Source organism: Enhydra lutris, unplaced genomic scaffold (genome assembly GCF_002288905.1).
Source record: "Enhydra lutris kenyoni isolate GAN:26980312 unplaced genomic scaffold, ASM228890v2 scaffoldscaffold8, whole genome shotgun sequence".
Taxonomy (NCBI): Eukaryota; Metazoa; Chordata; class Mammalia; order Carnivora; family Mustelidae; genus Enhydra; species Enhydra lutris.
The window spans coordinates 26,511,159-26,538,666 of NW_019154092.1; the positions used below are offsets into that span (position 1 = coordinate 26,511,159).

A 27,508-nucleotide genomic window follows, 5' to 3' on the forward strand; every position below is an offset into this window, starting at 1 on the left:
CAGCATCCTGGGATCGAGTCCCACATCGGGCTCCTTGCTCATCAGGGAGCCTGCTTCTCCCTCTGCCTGCCATTCTGTCTGCCTGTGCTTGCTCTCTCTCCCTCTCTCTCTCTCTGACAAATAAATAAATAAAATCTTAAAAATAAATAAATAAATAAAAAATAAAAATAATAAATAAAATCTTAAAATTTTATTTTTACAAATGTTACTTTCTTTGAAGATCACCAAAGTATTAGCAAATATCTTAAAAAGAAGCAACCTTACAAGTTTATGAAGCCAAAAGTAAAGGACATTACAGACTAACACTTCAAATAAGTATTTGAAATAAATCAACCTGAAACTAAGATGCTATTTTAATCATAAGATCTCATTCCCTTAATATTCATTTTTATATTTAGATTATTTAAACAGGAATGGTGAAAGGTCTGAAATGCTTATATGAAGAAAATGATACTCTCAGAAATGTGTAAGTGAATGTTATCAATTTAATATGGAATGTGAAATCCTAACACAACTCTGTAAATTTAGTTATATCAATAGATTCTCAATGGTTGAGACAGAAATCACTTTATCTCCGTGGTGCTGAATTACTCACATCTAGAGCTATGTATTATCATATGAATATATTAATACCACCAGGTCCTTTTTAGACCTAAAATTACAAAGCTAATGGAAAATTAAGATGTTTTCACACTGTTGTATATGAACATTCCTAAATTCCTAGCTTATGCTATCTTGTGGGGGGAAAAATCCTTTACTAAAAACAAAGCAAACCCTTCAAATATAATTAAAAATAAAATTTAGTTTTAAACCAACTTACAGTATTGGTATTTTCCACATCCACAAAGACTAGCATATTGCCCCCTCGGCCCTCCTCATCTTCAAGAGAATTACTTCTGCAGACAGTGGCTCGTATATTCAAAGATCGGCTGGTACAAATAACTGCGGTGTGTCTTAATATTCTGTGCCTAAAGAAATACAAAATTGCAAATTTAATGGAAGAACCTCTCCATTTCTTATGATTCTCTAATTCCAAACAAAGCTTTTTTTTTTTTTTTTAAAGATTTATTTATTTATTTGACGGAGAGAGAGAGATCACAAGCAGGCAGAGAGGCAGGCAGAGAGAGAGGGGGAGAAGCAGGCTCCCTGCTGAGCAGAGAGCCCGATGCGGGGCTCAATCCCAGGACCCTGAGATCATGACCTGAGCCGAGCCGAAGGCAGAGGCTTAACCCACTGAGTCACCCAGGCGCCCCTCAAACAAAGCTTTTAAAACCTAATTGCTCCCAGGGCCATTTATACTCTAAAACAAAGATAAAAACAGAGTGTAATACAGTAAAATTACCTAGTTAGCATAACTTCGTTTCAATTCTTTCTTCTCAATTTGGAAGGAAACTAATAGTCTCCCAGACTCCAAGCATGTCTGCTCACTAAACTCATCAGTATAGCACATGAAATAATTTTCATGTAACAATGTCCTGATTATGCTACTTCTCTGATAGTGGTTCCAAAGCAACTGATCCCTTATCAAGTAAACCCCAAACTTTCACCTGGCCTTGAAGGCCCTCCACAACAGAGCTTTTTACATTTCACTATTAATTCCCCTTTACTACTTTTTTCTAATATTATCTCCTAAATTTCTTTTTTTTTTTTTTTTTTTAAGTACAACTGAAATATAATGTCCTAGGAGTTTCAGGGATAAATCTTTTGATTCAGTATTTGTATACACTATGAAATGATTCCTTTGGTAAATCTAGTTACCATGTCATCATACAAAGCTTTTGTAATATTAGTGACTATAGTCCCAATACTGCAGATTACATCCCCATGACTTTAGAAATGGAAGTTTGTACCTCTTAATCCCCTTTACCTGTTTCGCCTGCACCCCCCAATCTCCTCCCTACTCTGATAACCAGCAGCTTCTTCCTTGTGTTTGTGAGTCTGCTTCTGTTTTGTTTTTCTGGATTCCACATATAGGTGAAAAAATATGGCCTTTCTCTGTCTTATTTTACTTAGCATATACCTTCTAGGTCCACCTGTGTTATCACAAGTGGCAAGATTTCATTCTCTCTTATGGCTGAGTAACATTTGTATGTGTGCGTGCGCACACATGCCCCATCTTCTTCATCCTTACAGATGGGATACCTAGGTTGCCTCAGTGTCTTAGCTATTGTAAACAATACTGCAATGAACATAGGGGTGTATATCTCTCTTTGGATTGGTGGTTTTGTTTTCTTCAGATAAATACCCAGAACTGGAACTGCTGGATCGTATGGTAGTTCTATTGCAGGTTTTTTACTGTTTTATGTAGTTCTATTGCTGTTTTCCATAAGAAGCTGTACCAATTCATATTTCCACCAAATGTATGTGGGTTCCTTTTTCTCTACAACCTCACCAACACTTACTATTTTGTCTTTTTAATAAGAGCTAATCTGACAAGTACGAGGTAACGTATCATTGTGATTTTGATTTTTCATTTCCCTGATTAGTGATGCTGAGCACCCTTTCATATGTCTGTTGGACACCTGTAGGTCATCTTTTGAAAAATGTCTTAGATCCGCTGTCCATTTTTTAATTTTTATATTAAATTGTGTTAAGTTCTCTGTATATTTTGGATTATAACCCCTTATTCAATGCATGATTTGCAAATACCTTCTCCCATTCAGTAGAATGCCTTTTTGTGTTGCTGATGGTCTCCTTCACTGGGCAAAGGCTTTCTAGTTTAGTGTGATCCCATTTGTTTTAGCTTTTGTTGCCCTTACCTGAATAGACCCCAAAAAAACATTGCTAAGATCAATGAACGTCAAAGAGCTCACTGCCTATGTTTTTTCCTAGAAGTTTTATGCTTTCAAGTCTTACATTCACATCTTTAATCCATTTTGAATTTATTTTTGTGTATGGTATAAGATAATGGTCCAGTTTTCCCAATATCATTTATTGAAGAAACTATCTTCTCCATTATATATTCTTGCTTCTTTTGTCATAGATTAATTGACCATATACATATACATTTATTTCTGGGCTCTCTATTCTGTCCCATTGACCCTTGTGTATTTTTGTGTCAGTCTCGTACTACAGTGATTACTATAGCTTTGTTGCACAGTTTGAAATCAGGGCATGACAGCTCCAGCTTTATTCTTCTTCCACAAGATCACTTTGACTGTTTGGGGTCTTTTGTGGTTCCATACAAATTTTAGGATTCTTTGTGCTAGTTCTATAAAACATGACATTGGTATTCTGATGAGGATTACACTGAATCTGTAGAGTGCTTTGCGTAGTCTGAACATTTTAACAATATTAATTCTTCCAATTCAGGAACACAGCATATCTTTCCATTTGTTTGTGTCATCGCAATTTCTTTCATCAGTGTCTTATAGTTTTCAGAGTACAGGTCTTTTACCTCCTTGGTTAAATTTATTCCTAGGTATTCTTTTTTATGCAACTGTAAATAAGCCTGTTTTCTTAATTTCTCTGATACTTCGTTATTATAGTATAGAAATGCAATCAATCTCTGTATGCTAATTTTGTATCCTACGACTTTACTGAATTCATTTATTAGTTCTAACAGTTTCCCCTTTACTTCTTTTACACATTTTTTACACTGTAACCAAACTAATTATACTCAGTTTATAATTCCTAATTTACAAATCTTCATTTACATAAAGTCACTCCCTGGAATACCCACTACTTTCTTGCCCATCCCCCTTGATATCCAAATTCTGAAATCCTTACTTTCTTTGGAAGCTCATTTCACCACTACTGTATTCCACAAAGCCTTCCCTGACTGCCTCGGCCAGAGTATGCTCTATTGTCTTTTGAAGGAGAATTAATATTTACTGAGTATCTAAAATGTCCCCATTCTTATAAATACTGTTATTTTGCCCTCACAATAAGTCTTATAAGATATTTAAAATATTCCATTAATAAATGGAGTAACAAGGGGCACCTGGGTGGCTCAGTGGTTTCAAGCCTCTGCCTTCAGCTCGGGTCATGATCCCAGGGCCCTGGGATCGAGCCCTACATCCGGCTCTCTGCTCAGCAGGGAGCCTGCTTCCTCCTCTCTCTCTCTCTCTCTACCTACTTGTGATCTCTGTCTGTCAAATAAATAAATAAAACCTTTCAAAAAATGGAGTAACAAAATCATTCCTAGTTAATTTTATAAAAATGATAATGGCATTATCACAAATAAAATAATTGCTGTTTAATAATATATAGGCCACCAACCCTTGTGAGCACCAAGGTTTGATTTCTTCGGTGAGCCTCATTACAACCCCACCCTAATCATCTGTTCTACAAATACATACTTTTTTCCCCACACATTCTTAGGAGTTAGGAGAGAGCACAAGGGTTAAGAAAAGGTGAAACACAATAATTTTCTTCAAACAGGATGACTATAGCAGGTTGTCTTCATATGCAAATGGTACCAGTGAAGTTCATTATTATGTGATAACTTTGGCCAGAGTACTTGATTTTATTAAAGAATCATGAAGTTTGTAAATAAAAGCCACTAAAAAGATTAGGTAGCCTCATTTTTTGTACTTTTGGCTACTTAGAACTTACATTAGGGACAGGCTCAAATATAAACATCATGCATAATTTGGAAGGGGATAATTTCTTAAGAAACAATGATATGTTAACAAATATCAAAATGTTTATTTGAATTTGTACATATACATTAAACACAGGTTAAATCTAGAAAGTTTTATAATACTCACCGTATTTTAGGCTGCTTTTGAACACTTTCATAGTAAAACAAAAAGTTAATTTCATGGACACCTTCTTCATCTGGCCCACGTAACCACATTGGTAGCTGAACTGAAGCTCCAGGTAGAAGAACAGCATCAGGAAGGGGAACAGGAATCACCTCTGGCTGACTCCCTATGCCAATGCCGAAGTCTACAGAGGAAGCTGATGATACGAGTGCTGTACACACAGAGGTAGAATCTGTCACAACAGTCTTGTAAGCACTACAGTTCTCAGAAGCTGAGGGACTTAGTGGTGTTAGAACAGCTGTGTTACCACCAAAAGTAAAGAACTCTGGACGTTTAGAAACAACCTTCAATCCAGTAAGAGGACATTTGCTGACGTTGACAAATTCTACATATGCTTTTCGGATTTCTCCACAGAGGAGCCCTGTAGGAAAATGTATAAAGAACACCTGCATTGGAGGGAAAAAATATCATTATATTGTCTGTTAAAAATTCCAAACCTCTAGTGAGTAACAATTTAAGATGCTATATTTCTTTACTAAAGGTTTACAATTATTTTATTAATTCTCTTTGATATCTCCCTGAATATATGGCAATTAACACTCCATTTTACAAAAGATGAGACAGAGATCAATGCTATTCAGTAGCAGATTGCAGTTATGAATTAAAAATAAAACATCAGTGACAAGTGAGCTATGAACAAAACTTGGCCAACTATGTAGACTATGGACAAGTTAGTTACAAGTAATGGCTATGTGAATTAACTATCAGTTGAAAAGTCCTTATTCAAGGTCAACTTGAAAAATAATTCAACTATTTTTTACACATCATTAAGATGCAAAAATACACGAGAGATCTTTTAAAAGGAAACAACTTACAGATCCATGATTCCATATCCATAATTTTAAAACCTAAAAAGCTCTGAACAACCTCAAACTTTTAGTAACTCACATGGGAGTTAAACCTGATCTGACTTACCCTTTTCCATTCAGTATGACATTCATGTGGTTCATTCACACAATATTAATACGCTTGATTTCCAGATGCTACCACAAACCCAGTAGGGGTTACATAACACTTTGGATATAAACACACACACACACACACAATTTCTAAAAATTAAGGATAAAAAATGATTTCCAACACACATCTGGCCTCAGGATTTCAGATAAGTGAATGTGAAGCTGTATTGGAGAAGGAGAAATATGGGCTAACAAAATCACCTAGTAAGTTATTTGCACTTAAAAGATTTAAGTGTAAATGTCAGATACTGACAATATCTAAGAAAAAAGGAATATAAAGGTACAAGTATAGAAAAAAATGTTCTAATAAAGTTATGGCTGACAGTTCCACAGGAGTTACTAAAATCTAGTGGAAATACTTATGTTTCTTTTTTTTTTTTTTTTTAAGATTTTATTTATTTGAAAGAGATAACAAGAGAGCATGGGGGTTGGGGGGAGAAGCAGCCCCCAACACAGGGCTCAATCCCAGGACCCTGGGTCCACAACCTGAGAAGAAGGCAGACACCTAACCAACTGACCCATCCCCAGAAATACCTATGCTTCTTAATCTAAATTTGAATGGAAATTCACTACGGCCACAGCCTTAAGAAGCAGATAAATTCTGCAGTCATCAGAAGCTTTAAAAACAGGTATGAGAAAATAAGGAATTAATGTAGAAATCTAAAACACAGGTTAAGAAGAAAAAAAAACAGGCATAGGGTTTTATTAAAGACTCTGACTATGTACTACTGATTTAGCCAGTGTCAAATAAATTTAGTCAAATAAGTTAAAATTTGTGAAGGAATGTAAATTTTGAGATAATATGTCAAAAACAGTTGAAAGAGTACTGCAAAGACACAGTAAAATACACAGACACATGAATACCGTCAAGGCTAAGGCATTAGTAAAATGGGAAGGGTGCTAGAATTAGCAGAACAGTGATGTACCATGTGTAGATACTCTGTAATGTACCTTCAGAATAAAAATTTTACTAAATATTGGCTCTTTCAGAATAATCAGTATATCTAGCCTTTACTTCAAACACATAGATGCTAAAAGTCCTTTTGGTGACAGCTTCAAATTTAAATGGCAAATAAGATTAAGACTCAGGACTCTCATTTCCACTAATTTATCCTGAAGCTGTGAGTGTGTGAGTAGAAAATGATATGCATAAGGTCATTCACTGTGGTTTTATCGGTTAACAGTGAATGACCGGACACAAATCAAATGTCTACCACACAAGGCTCATTGAATAATATATACAACATAATGCCTATATACACAACATACACACAACATAATGCTTACACAGTGGGGACTCAAAGAGGACTGCTCTTCTACTTTTGTTTTTTTAAGATTTTACTTATTTATTTGACAGAGAGAGAGAGAGAGAGAGCTCACACACAAGCAGGGGGAGTGGGAAAGGGAGAAGCAGGCTCTCTTATCCAAAAAAGCCACTGATTTTAATAAACAAAGTCACTGGTTTTAATAAAGTGTTTCTTAAATGTATTTTCACAATTTCCATTAATAATCTGAGGTTTATATATTATAACCTGGCTGTGATTTTTCTTTGTGAATTAGATCTATTTAACCTAGCTTAATAATAATTAAAAAGTATGATTCAATGTAGTGTAAGTAACTTCAAAGTCTAAAATTAATAGACTGAATATATTATGACCTTATAGATAATTTATTAATCCATGAAATTTTAAAAAGTGAAATACCTCCAATAGCGGCATTTCCTCTGTGATAATGGGATCTAAACGTCGATCAGGACCATATTTAATAGATGTTTTCTCTTCTTTTGTATTGTTAAGTCGAGGACCTTGAATTTCTAAATCCTGTCTCCCTCGGACTGACATACTCAAGGAATGTTTTCCTGAAACAAAAAACAATCAATGCCCTAAAATAATTTGATATGTTAAATGACACCAATTTAGCTTAAATACTATAGCTTTCAGATTATTTATAGAAAAATCCTAAACAATTATTGAGTGGCACGGTTAATCAGAATTAAGTGTATTTTATTTTTATGTTTAACCACACCCCTATATGTGGATTAATTTCTCATTAGGATTTATTTGTTTTACACATACAAAATACATTAGAAGGGAATAAATTTGTTTATTTTTGCAGCAATGGCAGAGTTTAAAATAACCCAAATAACCTAAGTGCCTTTGTTAAGGTACATTAAACCTATTTTTAAAACACTTAATTTTCATTCATTTATTTACGGAGACTTAATTATTAGTTTTGTATCTGTTTAGTAATGCTATAGTTTTACCTGTGTGACATCCAGGAAGAGCACCAATGCCATCTACTGTCATGTAGCCCTGAATAGTGCCAAGATTATAAACAACTCCCAGAATATGCAGCTCCCCTATGTGATGGGGAAAGAGCTTTAGTCTTGCCTGTGGAGATATTTAAGCCACTCTTATTATGTTTTCATAATATCTTAAATAGCGCAATACCTAAATTTTGCAACACTGTAAAAATATAAACTCACAACCTAAACTTTTGAATAATCAATTAATTTCTTATTTTGAAAAGCATCTTCTTCAAAAGAAGATACAGGCTTGGTCTTCATTAACACTTCAAGTCAACAAAAAAACAAAATATTCTGGTCAAGCAAATGTTACATGAAATTACCACACTGACCACCTCCAAAAAAAGCAAAAATTTTTCATCAGTCTTCTTTGGAAATTAACAAACCAAAGACCTCTGCAAATCTACTATTTCCACCAATTTCCTCTTATGCAATTCCTGTTTCCTAACCTTCCAAATTTTAGCTTTTAAGAAAACTAGGCTATAAAATAAACTGAATTGATTTTTAAAATTTGTTTGCATCTTACTTTTTGAAAGGCTTAAGACAAAAAAACGATAAAATAGTTACCACTTTAGATTCTTCACTATTAATTAAAAATTCTGAAATAACTTCAGTTCCAATCATTACAGGTTCACCTGTTACCTGAAAAATAAATTATTTTGTAAAATATACACTCCAATAAATAATCAGAATATTAACATTCCTATACATTAATACTTAACAATAACAATAATTATAGTTAGCATTTATTAGGTTCTTACTATGTGCTAAGCAATAAGCAAACTTTCACACCTGGAGTAAAGCCACGCAGTAGCAGAATGCGTGCTATATACATTTTTTTCATTTCATTCAGTCCAATTCAAGTGAGGAGGGTAAGTGAGCTACTCAAAGTTGCAGCCACCAAGAGGACAAAACTTCAACAAATAAAAGTTCAGTTACTAATCATCAACAGTGGCTGAAATGGACACTTAATCTTGCAATCAGAACAAATTTCTCCATCTTTTACTCTGATTAGCCTCATTTTCCAAATTAGCCAATTATAAAAAAAGTAATGACACCTAAACAAGACGCACAAAGGACTGGTAGCCAATAAGGGCAGTAAGAGAGAGCAAAAAAAAGCCTGTGTCCTCCAATTCAAGGACTTGTGTAAGAGGTCATATAACAAAGCAGAGTTAACTAATTTATACTTGGGCTAAAGCTGGTCCTCATAAACACTGTTTTACTTTTACCATGAAGTTAGTTACTTCACACGATAAATAAAAATTACATTTCCCTAAATTCCAGGTCAGCATCTTAATCCATCAGCAGAAGCTTATGAAGAAATCCAAAGAGTTTGAAACTTACAGGAAAAAGTATAACTTAATTATACAAAATGAAAATTTTCACTCAATTTTAATAAACTTCCTTTAAAATCTAGCAGTACACAGACTAATACACTTAAAAAGCTAATGGATCTTTTAAAAAAAAACTTTCCCGGGACGCCTGGGTGGCTCAGTTGGTTAAGCAGCTGCCTTTGGCTCAGGTCATGATCCTAGCGTCCTGGGATCGAGTCCCACATCGGGCTCCTTGCTCGGCGGGGAGCCTGCTTCTCCCTCTGCCTGCCATTCTGTCTGCCTGTGCTCGCTCGCTCTCTCTCCCTCTCTGACAAATAAATAAAATCTAAAAAAAAAAAAACAACTTTCCCAAGAGTAAACAGTTTATAGACTTCTAATTTATATTCTAGGCATCTAAAAAACATTAGAAAAATTCAAGAGGTTGCTAAAATTCCAGTCAGAATATGAGCCTACAAAATCTCAATCTTTCAAACTATTCACAATGAGTATAAATAATCACAAAACACCTTTAATGGACTTAACCAACAAGACTTTATATAAGGCAATCCTTAAATATCAAAACACTTCAAGAGAAATAATTTATACTAAAGTTAGTATGACATACATCTTCTTTCAAGTTCTCCCTCCATAAATCAGTGCCAAAATGTTGGGATATTTCCCAGTTCCAAAATAATATTTACCACATTTCTAAAGTATATAGCAAGGTAGTATAAAAAAAGTAAAAGATACAGTAAATATTGGTGAATAACCTAATAAATGGGTGAAAAATGTACCATCCCAGTTATTTGTTACAATCATACAATCAGTATGGTACATATTATGTACATACATACAATCAGTATGGTAACAGAAAATATTTATTCAAGTCATTGCTGTTTCAAAAATAACTTATCTCAAATAAACAGCTTATTAACAGACACGACTAAGAAAAGAAACAGATAATGTATATATAAAGACAATTCACAAAAAGGAAATACAAGAACTTTAACTTCACCAGAAATTAATGAATGAAATGGAAAATAACAAAAAAGCATTTTTCTTACCTTTGAATCAGTAAGTTTTTTTTTTTTTTTAATAAGTAAGAACACTTAATGCAGCAAAGATGAGATATGCAATCCCATGTGCTGTTAGTGAAAAGCCTATTGGTATGATCTTTTGGGAAACTAATAGAGTACTACTAAAATACTTATTCCCTAAAATGTTTTAACTTCATGCCCAGGAATCTTTACTATAGAAATCATCAGGATAAAATACTATACACACAAATTTTTACCATTGTATGATGATGATAGTAAACAAACGGAAACTTCTACAACAACTATCAGTGGAGAGATACTAGAGGAGCTTACATGTCATCCACGGTGGAATATTATACAGAAATGAAATACTGAGACATTTTATTATCAAAATATGCATATGAATCAACACAATAAAAAAAAACAATATACGCAATATGAAAGAATCCCATATATGAGAGAAAATTAAAAAATGGAAATGACTGGGAAGATACAGAAAAGCATTAAAGTGGTTATTTCTAAATACTGAGAAGACAGTTTTACTCTTCTTTATATTCTTTGTATACTCAATTTTCAACAATAAGTGTATGTCATACTTTTTATAACTACGGAAAATAAGCATAAAAAAGAACAAGTATAGCTCACTGAACAGAAAAAATTGAAATGTTAGCAACTATTACTGAAACATGCTTATTACAAATACCTTTTAATAACTTACTAGTTCTTTAACTTCTTCATTATCCTTTCCACTACTATCTTTTGGTTGAAACTTCCACAGCAATGACAAATCAGTCAACAAAAGTGGAACCTTCAAAGGATTTCTAAAAGCCACTTCCACTGTTATTGGTTCTACAAAAGAAAGGCCTAAATTAATAACTAACAAATCCCACTTATTACCCTATGCTTCAATTCTCTAAACACACCTTACTTTCACAGCTCTGTATTTCTGCCTAGACTATCCCTTACCACCTTGTACATGTCCATGGATTCAGTTTTAAAATGACTTCCTCTAGGGGAGCCTGGGTGGCTTAGTCAGTTAAGCGGCTGCCTAAGCTCAGATCATGATCTCAGGGTCCTGGAAATCAAGCCCCGCATCGGGCTCTCTGGTCAGCAGGAAATCTGCTTCTCCCTCTCACTCTCCCTCTATGCTCTCTCTCTCTAATAAATAAAATCTTAAGAAAAAAAAAAAAAGACTTCCTCTAGAAGATTTCCCCCCAATTTCTATGTACTAACAAATGTCATTCTCTCTTGTATATTCCAATAGCACACTATATGTACCAGTATCAGAGCCCACAATGCCTAGTTTTATACATGCAGCTCACTAAGTTATGTTTCCAAATTTATTTTTTCATGCCTTCCAGTCTATCTGCTGTAAGTAAAACAAACAAAAAACCATGAATAAAAATTCAAGTATATCACCTTCTACAACTGCCAGTGGAAATCTTGAGTTATCTGAGTAACTATTCAAACAGTATTGTGTGGGGTAGAAATTGGTTGGAATTACTCCTCTGTTAACCACAGCTACAACCTGTTCTTCAAGTTCTCGCCACTGCTGAGAGGACTCAGAATCATACTCCTGATCAAGACTTACATGAGTGGCTGCTTGCTTTTCACCTAAAAAAAAAAGTCACAATTAAGCACATGTATACTAACACCTGCCCTCAAATGAGACATATTTTAAATAAAAATCCAAGGTAGCCAAATAAATATATATACATATATACTCACCCGTGCCTGTTTAATTACCTGAGAGAAAAACATTCTCTTACTAACCCTAGCCTAAATGGAACTTGACTTATAATATTCTTGTTCTTTTCTTCTTAACACTGAAAGAATATATTTTTCTTAATATTTCACAATTTCATATAAAATACTTCAAACATACCGAAACACACGGAGAATAATATTTATACACTGAAATTTAACAAAATGTCAACGTTTGTCATAAAATCCCAAATATTCTTTATGTTACAAATAATTAGAGTCCTCTGTGTAACCCTCCCAAATCCTATTTCTCTCCTTCATCTCTACTAGCACTTCTTGCCAGAGCTATTCCAAAACTGAAATACAGTGTTTTCATCCATATTTTTTACTTTGCCACATATTAGTGTATACATAAACAATGTATGCATAGTATGAATTGGTTTGACACTAGAAATTTATATAAATGGAATTACATTTGATTGATCATTCTGTAACTTTTTTCACTCAACATTATGGTGTATTATCCATACTGAAACATGTAGAACAATTTCATTCATGTCCTACAGCATGAATCCATTACATAAATATGCCAAAATTTATCAATTCATCTCCTCTATCATTCTAGTATTTTTTACTATTAAAACCAATCCTGCCATAAACATTTTCATAAACATACATATATATTTTTATTAAAGATTTATTTATTTATTTTAGAGAGAGAGAGAGGAACAAGTAAGGGCAGAGAGAGTCTCAAGCAGACTCCGCATTGAGCACAGAGCCCAAACACACAGCATGATCCCAGGACACTGAGACCACAACCCAGCCTGAAACCAAGAGTTGGACACTTAACCAACTGCACCACCCAGACACCCACTGATAAATATTTTTAAATTTTATACTAAATCTCAAGGAGAAACATATTAGTAAGTTCAAATATAAGAATGCTTAAAATTACAAAGTTTACTTTAACATATTTACACTTTTGGCTCAGTACGCCATTCTAAGGCTCAATCCTAAGAAAATAAGCCTGTATTTTAAAAAGTCTTACAAGAAGAACAGAATATTGGCAACTGTTCTCTGCTACTATGTATATTTGAAATTTCTATAAAAAAAAGTTAAGAAAACAAGTTTTAGGGGCGTCTAGGTGACTCAGTGGGTTAAGCCACTGCCTTCAGCTCAGGTCATGATCCCAGAGTCCTCGGATCGAGTCCTGTATCGGGCTTCCCCTGCTCTGCAAGGAGCCTGCCTCTCCCTCTCCCTCCGCCTGCCTCTCCCCCTGCTTGTGCTCTCTCTCTTTCTGTCGAATAAATAAAATAAAAATCTTAAAAAAAAAAGAGTTTTATCCACAAAAATGTCCATCAAACATAACTTTATATAAGGAAAAGAAGGAAACAGTCCAACTATTAGCAAATACTAAAGCAAATATTAAAGTACTTCATTTATATGTATTGAATAAAGTATCTTACAGCCATTAAAAATGTTCAATAAGACTATGTGAGAAAACCCATTATAATTGTAGCTATTTTGTTTTTATATTTAGTTTTTAGAGCTGGAAGGAAAACCCTGAAGTACTGGTTATCTTCAGTTGGCAGGATGATAAGTGATACAGTACAGAGCTATTTATTTTCAAATATGCTTTAACAATTACAACATCATTTCTTAAATAAAGAAAAAAAACACTTAAAAAAATAGTCACTATGCAACAAGGCCAAATAAAATTTACAAACCATCTGCTGGTCGTCTGTCGTGGCCAAAGAAAACGCGTGTTGCTGAACTGTTAATATACGGTAAAGGTAGCTGTGGTAAAGGACCATCTGGTGATAGCTGACTTACATTCTAGGAGAAATACAGAAGAAGAATTTTTTGAGAAAACTCCACTTTCTTTATATTTGCCTTCTCATTTTTTAATATGTAAGGAATTAAAAATATGTTAAGCAAGAATATTAAAATAATTACTAGTTTTACTTAATATATCAGCCATAAACTTTTAAATAACATTTATTCTAGCCAAGAGAATCTTCCTAAAGTTCCTCAGCTAATTGGCTCTCTTTGGATGTGAAAACTTCCAAATACTATTGTATGCACTTTACTTCCTGTGACTCTTTACAGCATCCTATCTGTCAAAATTCTAACCCATTTGATCTCAAATTAATAAAGAATGAAAGCATATTTTCTGCAGGATAGATAAAATATTCATTATTCACAAATCTTGAAGAAAAAATTTTTAAATTTGAAAAAATTTTAAACTTAAAAAATTTTAAAGTAAGTTTTTCCCCAAAACAATGTTTTGTATTTTCTAACCTCCTGCCTCAGTGAAGTATTTTTCCCTCCTATTAATTTTTCTGGGTTAGACTATAATATGGCCACTTCCCATAGACACATACCTTATCATCTTTCATAGGGAAAAGAAAGGAATGTACTTTTTCCAAAGGATGGTATGAGGACCCAGTATGTCATAAAATTTGTTATGATTCAAAAAAAAAAAATAATGAAGAAGGAGCCTAGAAAGTCATGGCATCTCTTCCTTTTTTTTCTTTTTAAGTTCCAAGAATAGGCACAGATCAAATGTTTATGGACTATTAAAATTCCCTTTTAAAGATCTGTAGAAGGGCCATGGAACTCAGATCTATGGCCGAAGGGCATAATGCCACATTTTATTATGGCACATAATTACATAAATTCTAAGAAAACCATTTTATTGAACTCCTACTAAAGGAGTTTTTTTTTTTTTAAATAATGACTTAAATTTTAATATCTACTACTAAAAACAAGTATTCACCTTGTAAACATAAAGATACTCTCTGAGGAAGGCCCCTTGTTGAGCAGCAGATTGTTTACTTTCATTGATTAAAATATGCCTAAAAGCAGACACAGCATTGTCCAGTTGCCTAAGGGTATACGACTGGCGGCCAATAGTGAAGTTAATATGATCCTCTGCAAGAGACCAGCCTTTTCCCTTGTAAACTTGCATGGCTTGACAATAACAGCGTAAAGCATGCTTTTTCTGAAAGAAAATAAACAAAAAGTATTAAAATCCAAATTTCTCTTGAACTAGAAAAAGTAAACACACACATAATCACGAACCTGGTAACTGGTGCTTCTAACAAAGACTACAATGATGAAACAATGAAACTAACATTTATGAAGACCCCTTTGTAATTATTACTAAAAAATAAGAGGTCCTGAAGCAGGCAAGTGACTGCTTTGTCCAAGAGCAGGAAGACCAAGAAGTCAAAAATAATCATGACTTTATGAAAAACCATCTGGGAGTTTTCAGAAAGTAGCATAGAGAATCATAAATTAGGTTGTTATTTTATAACTGAGAACTATCTTACTGATTGTGTTACAGTCATCTCTATACCACTGCACTGGGCTGAATGCTAACTAAAGTACGATTTCGTTTGGTAGTAAGAGTATGGTATATTCTTTTCTTTTGCCCATTGCTACATTCTGCCACACTTGTGAGCAGATATTTGGCATTAATTGCCTATTACTGACACCCTCTGAACTCAGACAACCTCTATCTTAAAACTGGGATTTGGTACCAAGGAAGAGGCTTCACTCCACTAACCCTGCTTCAGAGTATACTCTTGTACCTAACTCCCCTCTCCAGAGTAGATTACAACTTTGTATCCTGTAGAGCCAGAACTGCTTGTTTTTTGTTTTTTTTTTAAGAAAATGTTTTCCTGGTAAAAAATTAAAGCAAATCAAAATCATCTGCCACTTAATAGCATGCAATTTAAGAATTCAGTCTCTCTTCTGTGATATTCCTACAAAGATACCCAATCTGAATCTCATTGTGAGGAAACACCAAACACCAAACAAATTGAGAGACACTCTATAAAAATAATTGGCCTGTAATCTTCAAAAGTATCAAGGTCATAATGTCAAAGGATCCTTCTGAACAGGATCCTTATGCTATAAAGGATATTTATGGGACATTGGTTGGAGGATTAGCTAGTGATACTATATCAGTATTAAGTTCTTTATTTGATTGCTGTATTATGGTTATATAGGAGAAAAAGTCTTGTTTCTAGAAAATGGGAAACACGTCCTGAAATATTTGGGAGTAATGTGGCACCATGTAGATAACTATCAAATCACTCAGGTAAAGTTTCTGAACTGTACTTATAACTTCTTTATAAGTTTGAGATTGTTTCAAAATACTTTTAAGTGATATTTCTTGATCTCCATACTTCCTTTAGTAAAAAGGAACACAAACATTGAGTCTTAAAAACTGAGATACAAGAAACAATATGTCAAAATATTGAGTTCAAGTGCATTTTTACGATTTCTTGGAAAAGCATCTAAAGAGATTTAAAAGGTAACAAGGATTTAAAGTCTGCCTTTTAAAATAAAAATTGAAACAGGGGTATACTGTGTCTAGGGTTATATGGGACACAAACATATACACCCTCTCTAGCACTTTCTTAAATTTTTTACCAATTTTAATCTTTGGAAATGCCAATTCCTTTTTTTTAATTCCTTTTACTTGTTGATAATTCTTACTGGAAAACTAACAGTAAAAAAAGGAACTATTAAAAAATGCTGGGGACAAGAAAAGCAATTTGGCACAAACTCTCAAGCAGAGAGGACTGAGAAATGGCCTTTCTATATACACATAATCTTCTCTAACGTCCTCTAATCTCAGGCAACAATACACATTTTAATGGAAATGTCATAAAAAGTGCTGCTTCTGAGGAACAACTTGGCCTCACTGACAACCATTTTTGTTCTATGTCCCACCTTCCAAGGAAGATACTGTTCTTGACCAACTACAATAGGACATATATTTATTTTTCCAACAAAAGAGCATTTCTAGTTATACTTTTAGTTTCTATATACTGTCTGAGAAAGAGATTTTCTGGATGCAGGGTTATATACAGAATGGTCACAAAATACAGAACTAGGTACCCTGGAATCACTAACTCCATGAGATAACTAGAGTTAAAGATGATTACTAAGAGGGTGCCCAGGTGGCTCAGATGGTTAGGCATCTGCCTTTGGCTTTGGGTCATGATCTCCAGGTCCTGGGATAGAGCCCCATGTTGCGGGGGCGGGGGGGCGGGGGGAGTGTCCCGGCTCAGCAGGGAGTCTGCTTCTCCCTCTCCCTCTGCCACCCCCTGCTTGTGCTATCCTTGTCTCTCTCAAATGAATAAATAAAATCTTAAAGAAAAAAAAATGATTAATGAGCTAAATAGTAAATGTATGTCAACCTACTACAAAGGTAGTATTTTTAATTTGCATGTATTTCCTAGAAGTAGCATGTCCTATAATCTCAGAAGATGAAATATGAGTGGTTGTTTCCAATTCCAGTGACATCATCATGTTCATGAATGAAACCATTCATAAAAGTGGACAAAGATGTGGAAAAGGATGACTTATTTTTAGTAAGAGACAATGGACCATTCCTAATGGAGTATTTAGTTTTCCTCCCAAGCAAAGGGAACCACATGCTTATTACATTTTGAATAAAACATTTTTAAATGACAATAAACAATGGGATAACATGTTTCAGATGCATTTGCATTTACTATGGAAAAAGAGCTGTGAGAAATGATACTTTAAAATTATGTTCCCCTCTAGAACCTGAGAAATTCTAGTTGATGGAGTGTATCAATAATTTTAAATTGATATATTAAAAAGATATTTAATTTTAGAAATATTTTTACAGTTTTGTATCTAATATAAAGCAAAATCACCTACTTTCTAACTTGCCAGTTTCCAAAAATAGGAGGAACCCAATCTTGAAATACTTGTTTTTTAAAATCATGGCATTTTCACATGAAATTGAAAGTAATTTTTGGGGGTGCCTGAGTGGCTCAGTGGGTTAAGCCTCTGCCTTCGGCTCAGGTCATGATCTCAGGGTCCTGGGATCGAGCCCCGTATCGGGCTCTCTGCTCAGCAGGGATCCTGCTTCCCCCTCTCTCTCTGCCTGCCTCTCTGCCTACTTGTGATCTCTCTCTCTCTCTCTCTCTGTCAAATAAATAAATATTTAAAAAAAAAAAAGAAATTGAAAGTAATTTTTGAATGCTTTGGTTTCTTTGCACCATTTTAATAACATATAATTTAAAATACTGACATGTTTGTTTAGCACAGACTTTGAAAAACATAAGTATGTTCATAAAAATTCATTATTAACCTAATTTTTTTAAGTCCTCGTATTTCCCTATGATATAAAAAACTCCTTAAGAGATAAGACTATGGTTTTATGGTACATACTAAGCTCCTTGTATAGTTCCAGGAATTCAGAGATGATTCTTCAATCCATACTTACTTATCTATATTTACAGTAAACCATGACTTATTGCTGCTACCGCTCTGCCTCTAACAATTCTCCCTCCAACTAATAATTAAAAGGGCAACTGGGGCTGGAGAAATCGATCTAAAATAATAAAGATCTCTCCAACCCAACTGCTTCCAGGGAAAAGAGAGACAGGATTTCTACTCATTAAATATTTAGTAAATATCATTATAAGGCACTTTGAGAAATAACAGAAGACCAGAGCTAAAGCAGAAAGTCCAACCACTGTAAATGATAATAAAAATTGTTTAAATGCATTCAGTATATCCAGCCCTTCATATGTATGATTTGTTTTATCCTCACAAAAATTTGGGCAAAACTCCAAAATCCCAAAATAAATACAAAAACTGAGGCTCAGAGAAGTAACTTAAACCCAAGTCAAGTTGTGAGCAGATCAAGATTAAAACCCACATTTATCTAAATCCAAATCTCATGCCCTTACCAATATAACACGTTACCTCAGAACAAAATTTGCTTCCATTTTTAAGATTAATTTTAAAATCATAAAAAATTGATGAATGGCATACATTTATAAAATAACTAATAACAAAAATTAAACTATTATTATTTTTTTTTTTTTAAAGAAAATACACTCACCTGCCCAGCTTTACTAAAGCGATGGCCTGCCAATATCATATGAAATGCGTATTTTCTAACCATGGGACTCTTCATGTTTATAAAGCAATGTGCCGCCTGTTCCAAAAGAAGTGCACTTCGAAGATCAGAATCCTATTGAATGTTTAAAACAAAAACAAGGTTAGTTTCACAAAATTAAAAGCAAAAAGATAACTGGTAAAAACCATTTACTTTCTAAAAATAATATATAGCATATTCACTATTTAGCATAAGAGTATTTGAGGGCAGAAATCAAAGGGCAATCCAATCTTGATGATTCTTTCTTCCAATAAGCACAAATTTTTCTTGAAATCCTTCAAAAAAGTCCCTACTATTAAATATTTTCTTTTGTTTTACATAAAGCCAAATGTCTGGTTATAATATGCAGCATATAATAAATCTCTAAAGAAATGCAATCCCTTTTCAAATGGCAAAAAAAAAAAAAAACTACATAAACTGAGAATACAGATATACTGATTAAAGACAAACCAGAAAGGAGAGCACAGAAAACAACAGATTCACACAATTTCTTCAGGAAATTGATCTGAGATATCCAATAGCATATTTCCATTACCCAAGAAAAAAGGGAAAAATAAAAGAGAATGTATGTAGATTATGAAATAATCTAATCTCTGCTTTATCCTCTATTAAGTTTACTGTATGTAAAAGCAATTCTCAATTTTTGCTTAATTCAAGAATACCAAAGTGACTGCTTTTCATTAAGAAGTTTAGAAGGTTTCCCCTTCAAAGATTATCCCGGCTATTAGCATTATTAGTAAATGGTACAACTCAAATTAGTTTCCACTTCAATGGACTCTTACATTAGTGTCCACAAAAACCACATACTACATTTACATCCTCATTCATAAGGACAACCTTTCAAATGAAAGAGCTATTACCACTTTACAAATAACAGAGAAAGTAGTGAAGGGTGCTGATCAAGTATCAACATCATTTTCACCAAAACTTTCTCTAGGTTTCAGCTATTCTCAAGCTGAACTTACCATGCCCTTCCATGTGCTCTGCTGCCATTATTTTCCCCAGGGAGAGTTGAAAACAGAAAACATTTACTTTAAATGCAATAATGTCAACAAATTATAGTTACATCAAAAAAGTGCTCATAGATCATAGATTATTATAACTCATCTCTGCAGCAATCACAAAATTAAGGAGTAGAAACAGATCTGAGGAAACAATCTAAAAAGCATTCAGTAAATGGTAAATATTATTACCTAGTTCAACTTCCCTATGACAAAAACTTAATGATCAAATGTTTCTGTCCAAGTAAGATCCAAAACCTAGTTAAGTGGGAAAATCAGGAATGTACAATTGACAAGCAGTTCTTATCCAAGGGTTAAGGGAGCGAGGGAGTGCATTTTTCATTTTTAGGAAAATGTTTTCTTCTTTAAAAAATAATTTTTTTTCCTTAAAGAATAAATGCTTGAAGAAAAAAAAAGGTGAACATCTTTCTGCCCCCTTCCATGCCTCATCTAACTTGCCGGACTAACCACAATCACCAGCGTGGTGGTGTCATTTCTCCCTCTCTACATTTGTGCTTTTATGTTAAATATATATAGTTTTCTAAAAATAAACGTAATTTTTCATACAGAATATTCTTTATCTCATTTTTTGGACTTAATATAGTATCACGGACATCCTTCTAAGACATCTATACTTCTTATTTCTTTTAAAGCTACACTGTATTCTGTTTATATAAATATTCCACAATTTGTTAATATGGTCTCAATTGACTAATTTAGTATTGCTATTAATTAATATTGACTAATTTAATATCATACTTCTACTACTTTTGTTACTATAAAAAAGTGCTTTGATAAACATCTTTATAAAACCATTTTTGAGTAATTATATATTTTTATTAGACACATTACTGGAAGCAGAACCACTCAGTTACTGAAAGCTATATATATAGTTCAAATTCTAATCAACAGAGCCAAACTGCTACCAAAAATGTAGTAACAATATATAATCTCATTCAAGAGAATGAGAGTGTATGTTTTCCAATTTACTCAGCCAAAAATTACTTTAAAAAATTTTTACCTCTTTCATTAAAAAAAGATGACACTTTGCTCCTCAACATACATTTAATAGTAAGGGTGGTAATCTCTTCATACGTTTAAGGCTCTTTGTATTTTTTCTGTGAATTGATCATTTATATTCTTTTGTGAATGGGTTTTTGTGATTATGTGGTTTGTAAGAGCCCTTTGTACACTTAATCAGTATTAGGCCTTTGCATTTGCAAATAGTATTTCCCAGTTTTGACATGAATGAGTTTTTTCTTTAGTAGTCAAGCATACTAACTTTTGCCTCTACAGCTTCAAGATACTGCGTCAAACTATGAAAGAATGTTATTCCTAGATTTTTTAAAAAATGCTTTCCTATATATTCTGGTGTATATATATTTGTTTCATTTTTTTCATATAACTTAATCAAGTTATAATTATATTACCATGTAGCAAGTAAGCTAGGAATCCAACTCCAAATAGCTAGACGTCACAATACCATTTAGTGAAAACCTAACATTCTCCACTAATTTTAAATGACACCTAATTATATGTTATATTTAAAATCTCATTCTACTCCATTACTCTGTCTTATCACTGTAAACAGTTTTAATTTCTGTAGCCTTATAATACAACTTAATATTTGGAACAGGTAATTTCCTCTAAATACTTCTTCTGTTTCCAAATTTTATTTAGGCTTTTCAATAGCATTTCACAGTCTTTTTCTTAAAGTGCTATAAATTTATTCCTAGTATGTACACACAAGCACATGCAGTCACATACAGATATAGAGCATAAATACATACATATTTTTTAAATTGCTTATGAGGCTTCATTAAACTAGAAAACTTGGAAGGGCAGCAATCCTGGGCATTCTAATTAAGATAAGGAACATGCCTTAGATATCTTCGATGGCATATAAACGATTCTAATGTACAATCTAATTGAGACCAGCACAGTAAACCCTCAGCACTGTCAAATTTAGTACTCAAGGGCTGACCAATTTAGGAGACCAGGAGGTCCATAGCATATATCATTTCAGCTGAAGTAAAATTTCACTCTTGCATCCATATGGCAGTTGTCTGAGAAAGAACTGATTTGCTGAGCTGAATGCCCTACTCCCATGACTCCTGCAACTTTGTTCTTCTGCAGTCCCTCTCTCTTACAGTGGCACCTACAGTAGAAAATATATTGCTTTAAACCAAAAAATAGCCCTGAAAAAAAATGACAACTGCCCTCAGTGTTGATGGAAGAAAAATGAAAGAATTTCACAAAGTGAAAGTATTATCTAGAAAGCAGAGGCTTTTAATGAGTTGAAGAATAAAGTTTTATTTTAGTGTTAATTCATATCTATGATATGACAAGTCTATTACATATGCTCTACAAAGAACTAAGAAAAAAAAATCTGTGATACTATTTCAACAGGAATTCCAGCCTATGAACTTTGCCTGTAACCCAAGAGATAATTTTAAAAACTGCTACATTAACTTGAAACATGAGGATAAATATCGGGGAGGGGGAATCAACTGAGGTAGAGGATTCAATAAACACTTCATAAAAACACAATGGATGTGGGCACTGGTTGCATAGACTTAAATAAATCAAATCTCAAGGATGGCTTTCAAATTTTTTCCTTGTGTAACTGAAGTTAGTAAGAAAGATGCTAGGAGCTGATCAGTTCACCACAGGAACAGTTCCTCCCAAGGTGGAGAAACTTGTAAAAACTGCTATTACTACCCCCAGTAGTAAAAAAAAACTCATTTACTGTGTTTTAATGCAGTAACAGACAAAGGGGCTATTAAGACCAGAATAAATGTTCAGCACAGAAACACAGACACAGTAGGGAAAAAGCATCACATCTTAAGCACCAAATTCAAACATACTGTCCTATATGGTGATAACTGTGGCGTGTTTTATCATTACTTGGGTTTGCTCTGTCATCCTGAGAATCCCAGCACATAACATGAATAAGATCCACTTGCCTATAAATTTACAGTCCAAAAAATAAAGCCAAAGTACAATTCTGTGCACCCAGACCTCATAGCTGTCTTTTCCAAAACAGTGCTACCAAAAACCTAGGAAATCTAAATCATTAATATCAAGAGCATGTAACTTTGTTCCCTATCCACAAAGCAAGTGCACTTTTCACATATTATAAGCCTTTTGAATTGATAGAATGCATATAGAAAATACAATTAGTAGTTAAAATTTAACATAATTTTATACACACTATTCCCAGTAGTCTTTACTTTCAAGTTATCTGAAAGGTATAGCACAAAAAAACCACGGGAATGACAATTTCTAGGGAAATGTACCACCACTCATCCCACCTCTCACCCCCAAAACAACAATTATAGTAAGTTTCTTCAAATTTGATGACAAAACAAATCATCCAGGTTTGAAAAGTGAAAACAAACTTGGAAAGGAAAAAAGAATAATGACAGAAAATACAAGGTTGCAATGCAGACAGAAGAATTTGCTTCAAATAATTTTTATTCAAACTCCTAAAACCATAAATTGCCTTTACATTCATTGATAGTCCTTAGATTGCACTTGATCTTAGCCAAAAGGCCAAGAAGCGATGATAGTCCCTCGTTCAAAAACAGCAATATATTCAAACCGAAGTTAAGATTATTTATCACAATACAAAACATAAACACACTCAAGAATCTATATTCAGCTCTACTAAATAATTTATGTCTAGCAACTGTTCATTTTGGTCAATGTCCATGCAGTATCAATTACCTGACACTGTTAATATCATCCCTTAACCTAATTAGCTATCTTACAGAAACCTTTTAGAATAATTAATGGTTCAGTTCAACAAACATGTAAATTACACACCATGTGCCAAGGCCAGTGTCAGGTACTGAGGATAAATATGCAGAAGACAACACAATTTCCTACCCTCAAGAACTTAAATATAATTTCCAATATGTGACAAGTCAGGTTTTACAGCATTATAGGAGAGAGGAAGATAGACACTTAGGATAATCTGGGGTATTGCAGATGACTATCAGAAGGACATGACTGATATAAGGACTAATAGACAAGGGAACAAAGAGGATAAGGTCCACAGTCCAGAAGGACATTACGGACATGAACCAAGACAGCAGGAGGAAGGATTTAAAGAGGCAGAGGAGGTGGAAAGGGAAGTAAATTATTTGGAGATACAGAAAGAAAACATGGCTTAAGAAATTAAAAGACATGAACCAAGACAGCAGGAGGAAGGATTTAAAGAGGCGGAGGAGGTGGAAAGGGAAGTAAATTATTTGGAGATACAGAAAGAAAACATGGCTTAAGAAATTAAAAGAAAAACCTGGATTACTGACAGAAGACTACAGGCACATCTCAGTTTCTGCCTTGGCAGATGAGAAACTAGCTGGTTATAATTTTAAGATATGATCAACAAGATAAGCAAGTTTATGACTTTAGTATAGGTATGTTGTGAAGTTGCTTTGGAAGTACCCAAATAAGTAAGTCTAAAAGGCAAGTCGCATTACGAATCTAAAGTTCAAAGAGAAGTCAGTGTTGGAGATAGATTTAAGAGTGAAAATCATCCCTAAGAAATGATCACCCAAAAAATGTATAGAGTAAAAAGTATAGTGATCCAAGGATTAAAACCAGAGTGTATTAACATTTAAAAGGCAAACAAAGGAAGTATTTGATTTTGTTTTTGTTTTTTTCCTCAGGTATTCATATAAAAAATCTGTCTTTAGCCACACTTATTAAAAAAATCACTACAATTCTTTATAGGCCCGGAGTTGACACAATTTAGTAACATCTGCTATGGTGTACATATACAATGGAATATTACTCACCATCAAAAAGAATGAAATCTTGTCATTTGCACAAACAAGAATGAAAACTAGAGTGTGTTATGCTAAACAAAGTCAGTCAGAAAAAGACAAATATCATATGATCTCACCCATATGTGGAACTTAAGAAACAAAACATATGAACATAGGGGAAGGGAAGGAAAAATAAGATAAAACAGAGAAGGAGGCAAACCAGAAGAGACTCTTTTAACTATTGAGAACAAACTGAGGGTTGCTGGTAGGAAGATGGGTAGGGAGATGGACTAAATGAGTGATGGGCATTAAGGAGGGCACTTGCTGGGATGAGCACTGCGTGTTGTAAGTGATGAAGAAGAAGACGGAGGAGGAGAAGGAGGAGGTAGTGGCTCTTCTGGAACTTTCCATCTACGCACAGTCTTTGGGGCACCCGAATGGCTGAGTCAGTTAAGAGTCTGACTTTTGATTTTAGCTCATGTCGTGATCTTAGGGTTGTGAGATGGAGTTGTGAGATCAGGCCCCATGTCAGGCTCCACACTCAGTGGAGAGTCTGCCTGAGATTCTCTCGTTCCCTCTCTCTCTGCCCCTCCCTCCTTGCTCTCTCTAAAATAAATAAATCTTTAAAAAAATTTTTAAAAACACACTTTTGCCCTTGTTTAATATTGGTGTATTACCTACCAAATTTTATCTATTAGATGCTTTTACTACCAATCAGATTCAAAGAAGGAAGAGAGTAAGTTAGATACTATAGAAGTAGCTTTGAAATTGAGCCCTAGCCAACAATCCCTCCCCTTAACTAGACCTTTGAGTTAACAAGGTCAGAAACATCTGACCCTAAACCACCTGGCATGCTGACATCAGATGTTTATTCTTTGAGATTAAAGCAAATGTGCAAATACTGTTGGCCAGTTTGGAGATGGGGTAGAAAAATAATACATTACATACCTATTAGTGATGCAAAATAATAAAAATAATATCTGCTGTAAATTTTCAATAGCAACTATAAATGGATTGCTTTTTCCTCTTCTAAAATATTCATAACAAAGGTTATTTTAAATGCTTAAGATGATGTTTTTACAAGTTCATACTAATGAAACTAAGATTAAAAATTCCTTAATAATTACTCACTTTAAGTATCAATTTAATATTATAATGATGCACATACATGTTGCTTTAAATATTATTATATGTAAGAAAATAATTTCATTTACAACTGCACTAGGAATAAACTTAACCAAGGAGGTGGCACAGCTGTACTCTGAAAACTATAAAGTGCCGATAAAAGATATTGAGGATGACCCAAATAAGTGGAATGATATTCCATGATCATGTACTGGAAGAATTACTATTATTAAAATTACCATACTTCCAAAGCAATCTACAGATTCAATACAATCCCCACCAAAATACCAACTGCATTTTTCACAGAAATAGGGCAAACAATACTAAAACTTATATGGAACCACGAAAGACCCCAATGCAATCTTGAGAAAAAAAAACAAAGTTAGAGGTATCACAATTTCAGATTATAAAACACACTACAAAGTTGTAAAAATCAAAACAGCATGGGACTGGCAAGAAATGAGTCACTCTGACCAATGGAACAGAGTAGATATAGTCCAAAAAGAAATTCATCCTTATATGATCAATCCATCTATGACAAAAGAAGCAAGAATATACAACAGGGAAAAAAGTCTCTTCAATAAATGGTGCTGGGAAAACTGGAAAACTACATGCAGAAAAACGAAACTGGACCACTTTCTTACATCATACACAAAAATAAGCTCAAAATAAATTAAAGACCTAAGTAGAAAGACCTAATGTCATAAAAATCCTAGAAGATAGTACAACAATTTCTCTGACATTGACTGTTAACAACATGTTTCTAGATGTCTGTTAAGGAAAGGGAAACAAAAGCAAGAATAAACTACTGGGACTAAATAAAAATAAAAAGCTTTTGCACGTTGAAAGAAACCATCAGAACAAAAAAGGCAACCTACTGACTGGGAGAAGATATTTGCAAATGATACACCCAAAAAGGGATTAATAACCGAAGTACATAAAGAACTTAACTCAACACCAAAACATAAACAATCTAATTAAAAAGTGGGTAGAGGACCTGTATAGACATTTTTCCAAAGAAGACACACAGATGGCCAACAAACTCATGAAAAGATGCTCAACATCACCCATCATCCGGGAAATGCAAATCAAAACTACAATGAGATTATCAATTTAAACCTGTCAGAACGGCTAAAATAAAAAAGAAATAACAAATATTGGCAAGTATGTGAAGAAAAAGGAATCCTCGTGCCCTGCTGGGAATTCAAATTGTTATGGCCACTGTTGAAAACAGTATGGAAGTTCCTCTAAAAAACTAAACTGTAAGTATCATATGATCCAATAACTCCACTAGTGGGTATTTACCCAACGAAAATTAAACCAACTGATTTAAAAAACTATATGGACCCTTATGTTTATTGCAGCATTATTTACAATAGCCAAAATATGGAAGCAACCCAAGTGTCCACTGATAGACAAATGGATAAAAAAGATGTGGTTTATATATCTATATACAATAGAACATTCACAGCCATAAAAAAGAATGAACTCTTGCGATTTGCAACAACATACAGATGGTCCTAGGTGGTATTATACTAAGTGAAACAAGTCAGACCAAGAAA

The 27,508-nt window shown here is 33.8% G+C and overlaps 1 protein-coding gene across 3 annotated transcripts in view; it reads right to left on the reverse strand.

Moving 5' to 3' along the window:
- LOC111142485 (trafficking protein particle complex 8) overlaps positions 1-27,508 on the reverse strand; it is a 76,740-nt gene that overhangs the window by 20,787 nt on the left and 28,445 nt on the right. For all 3 annotated transcript variants that reach the window (XM_022495687.1, XM_022495686.1, XM_022495688.1), the window contains 10 exons: positions 18,989-19,120; positions 14,867-15,091; positions 13,815-13,923; positions 11,803-11,997; positions 11,102-11,232; positions 8,601-8,675; positions 7,992-8,118; positions 7,432-7,586; positions 4,713-5,155; positions 821-968 (listed from right to left, as the gene is read on the reverse strand). In XM_022495687.1, coding sequence (XP_022351395.1) covers positions 821-968; positions 4,713-5,155; positions 7,432-7,586; positions 7,992-8,118; positions 8,601-8,675; positions 11,102-11,232; positions 11,803-11,997; positions 13,815-13,923; positions 14,867-15,091; positions 18,989-19,120 — 1,740 coding nt within the window. The remainder of the gene's footprint in view (positions 1-820; positions 969-4,712; positions 5,156-7,431; positions 7,587-7,991; positions 8,119-8,600; positions 8,676-11,101; positions 11,233-11,802; positions 11,998-13,814; positions 13,924-14,866; positions 15,092-18,988; positions 19,121-27,508) is intronic.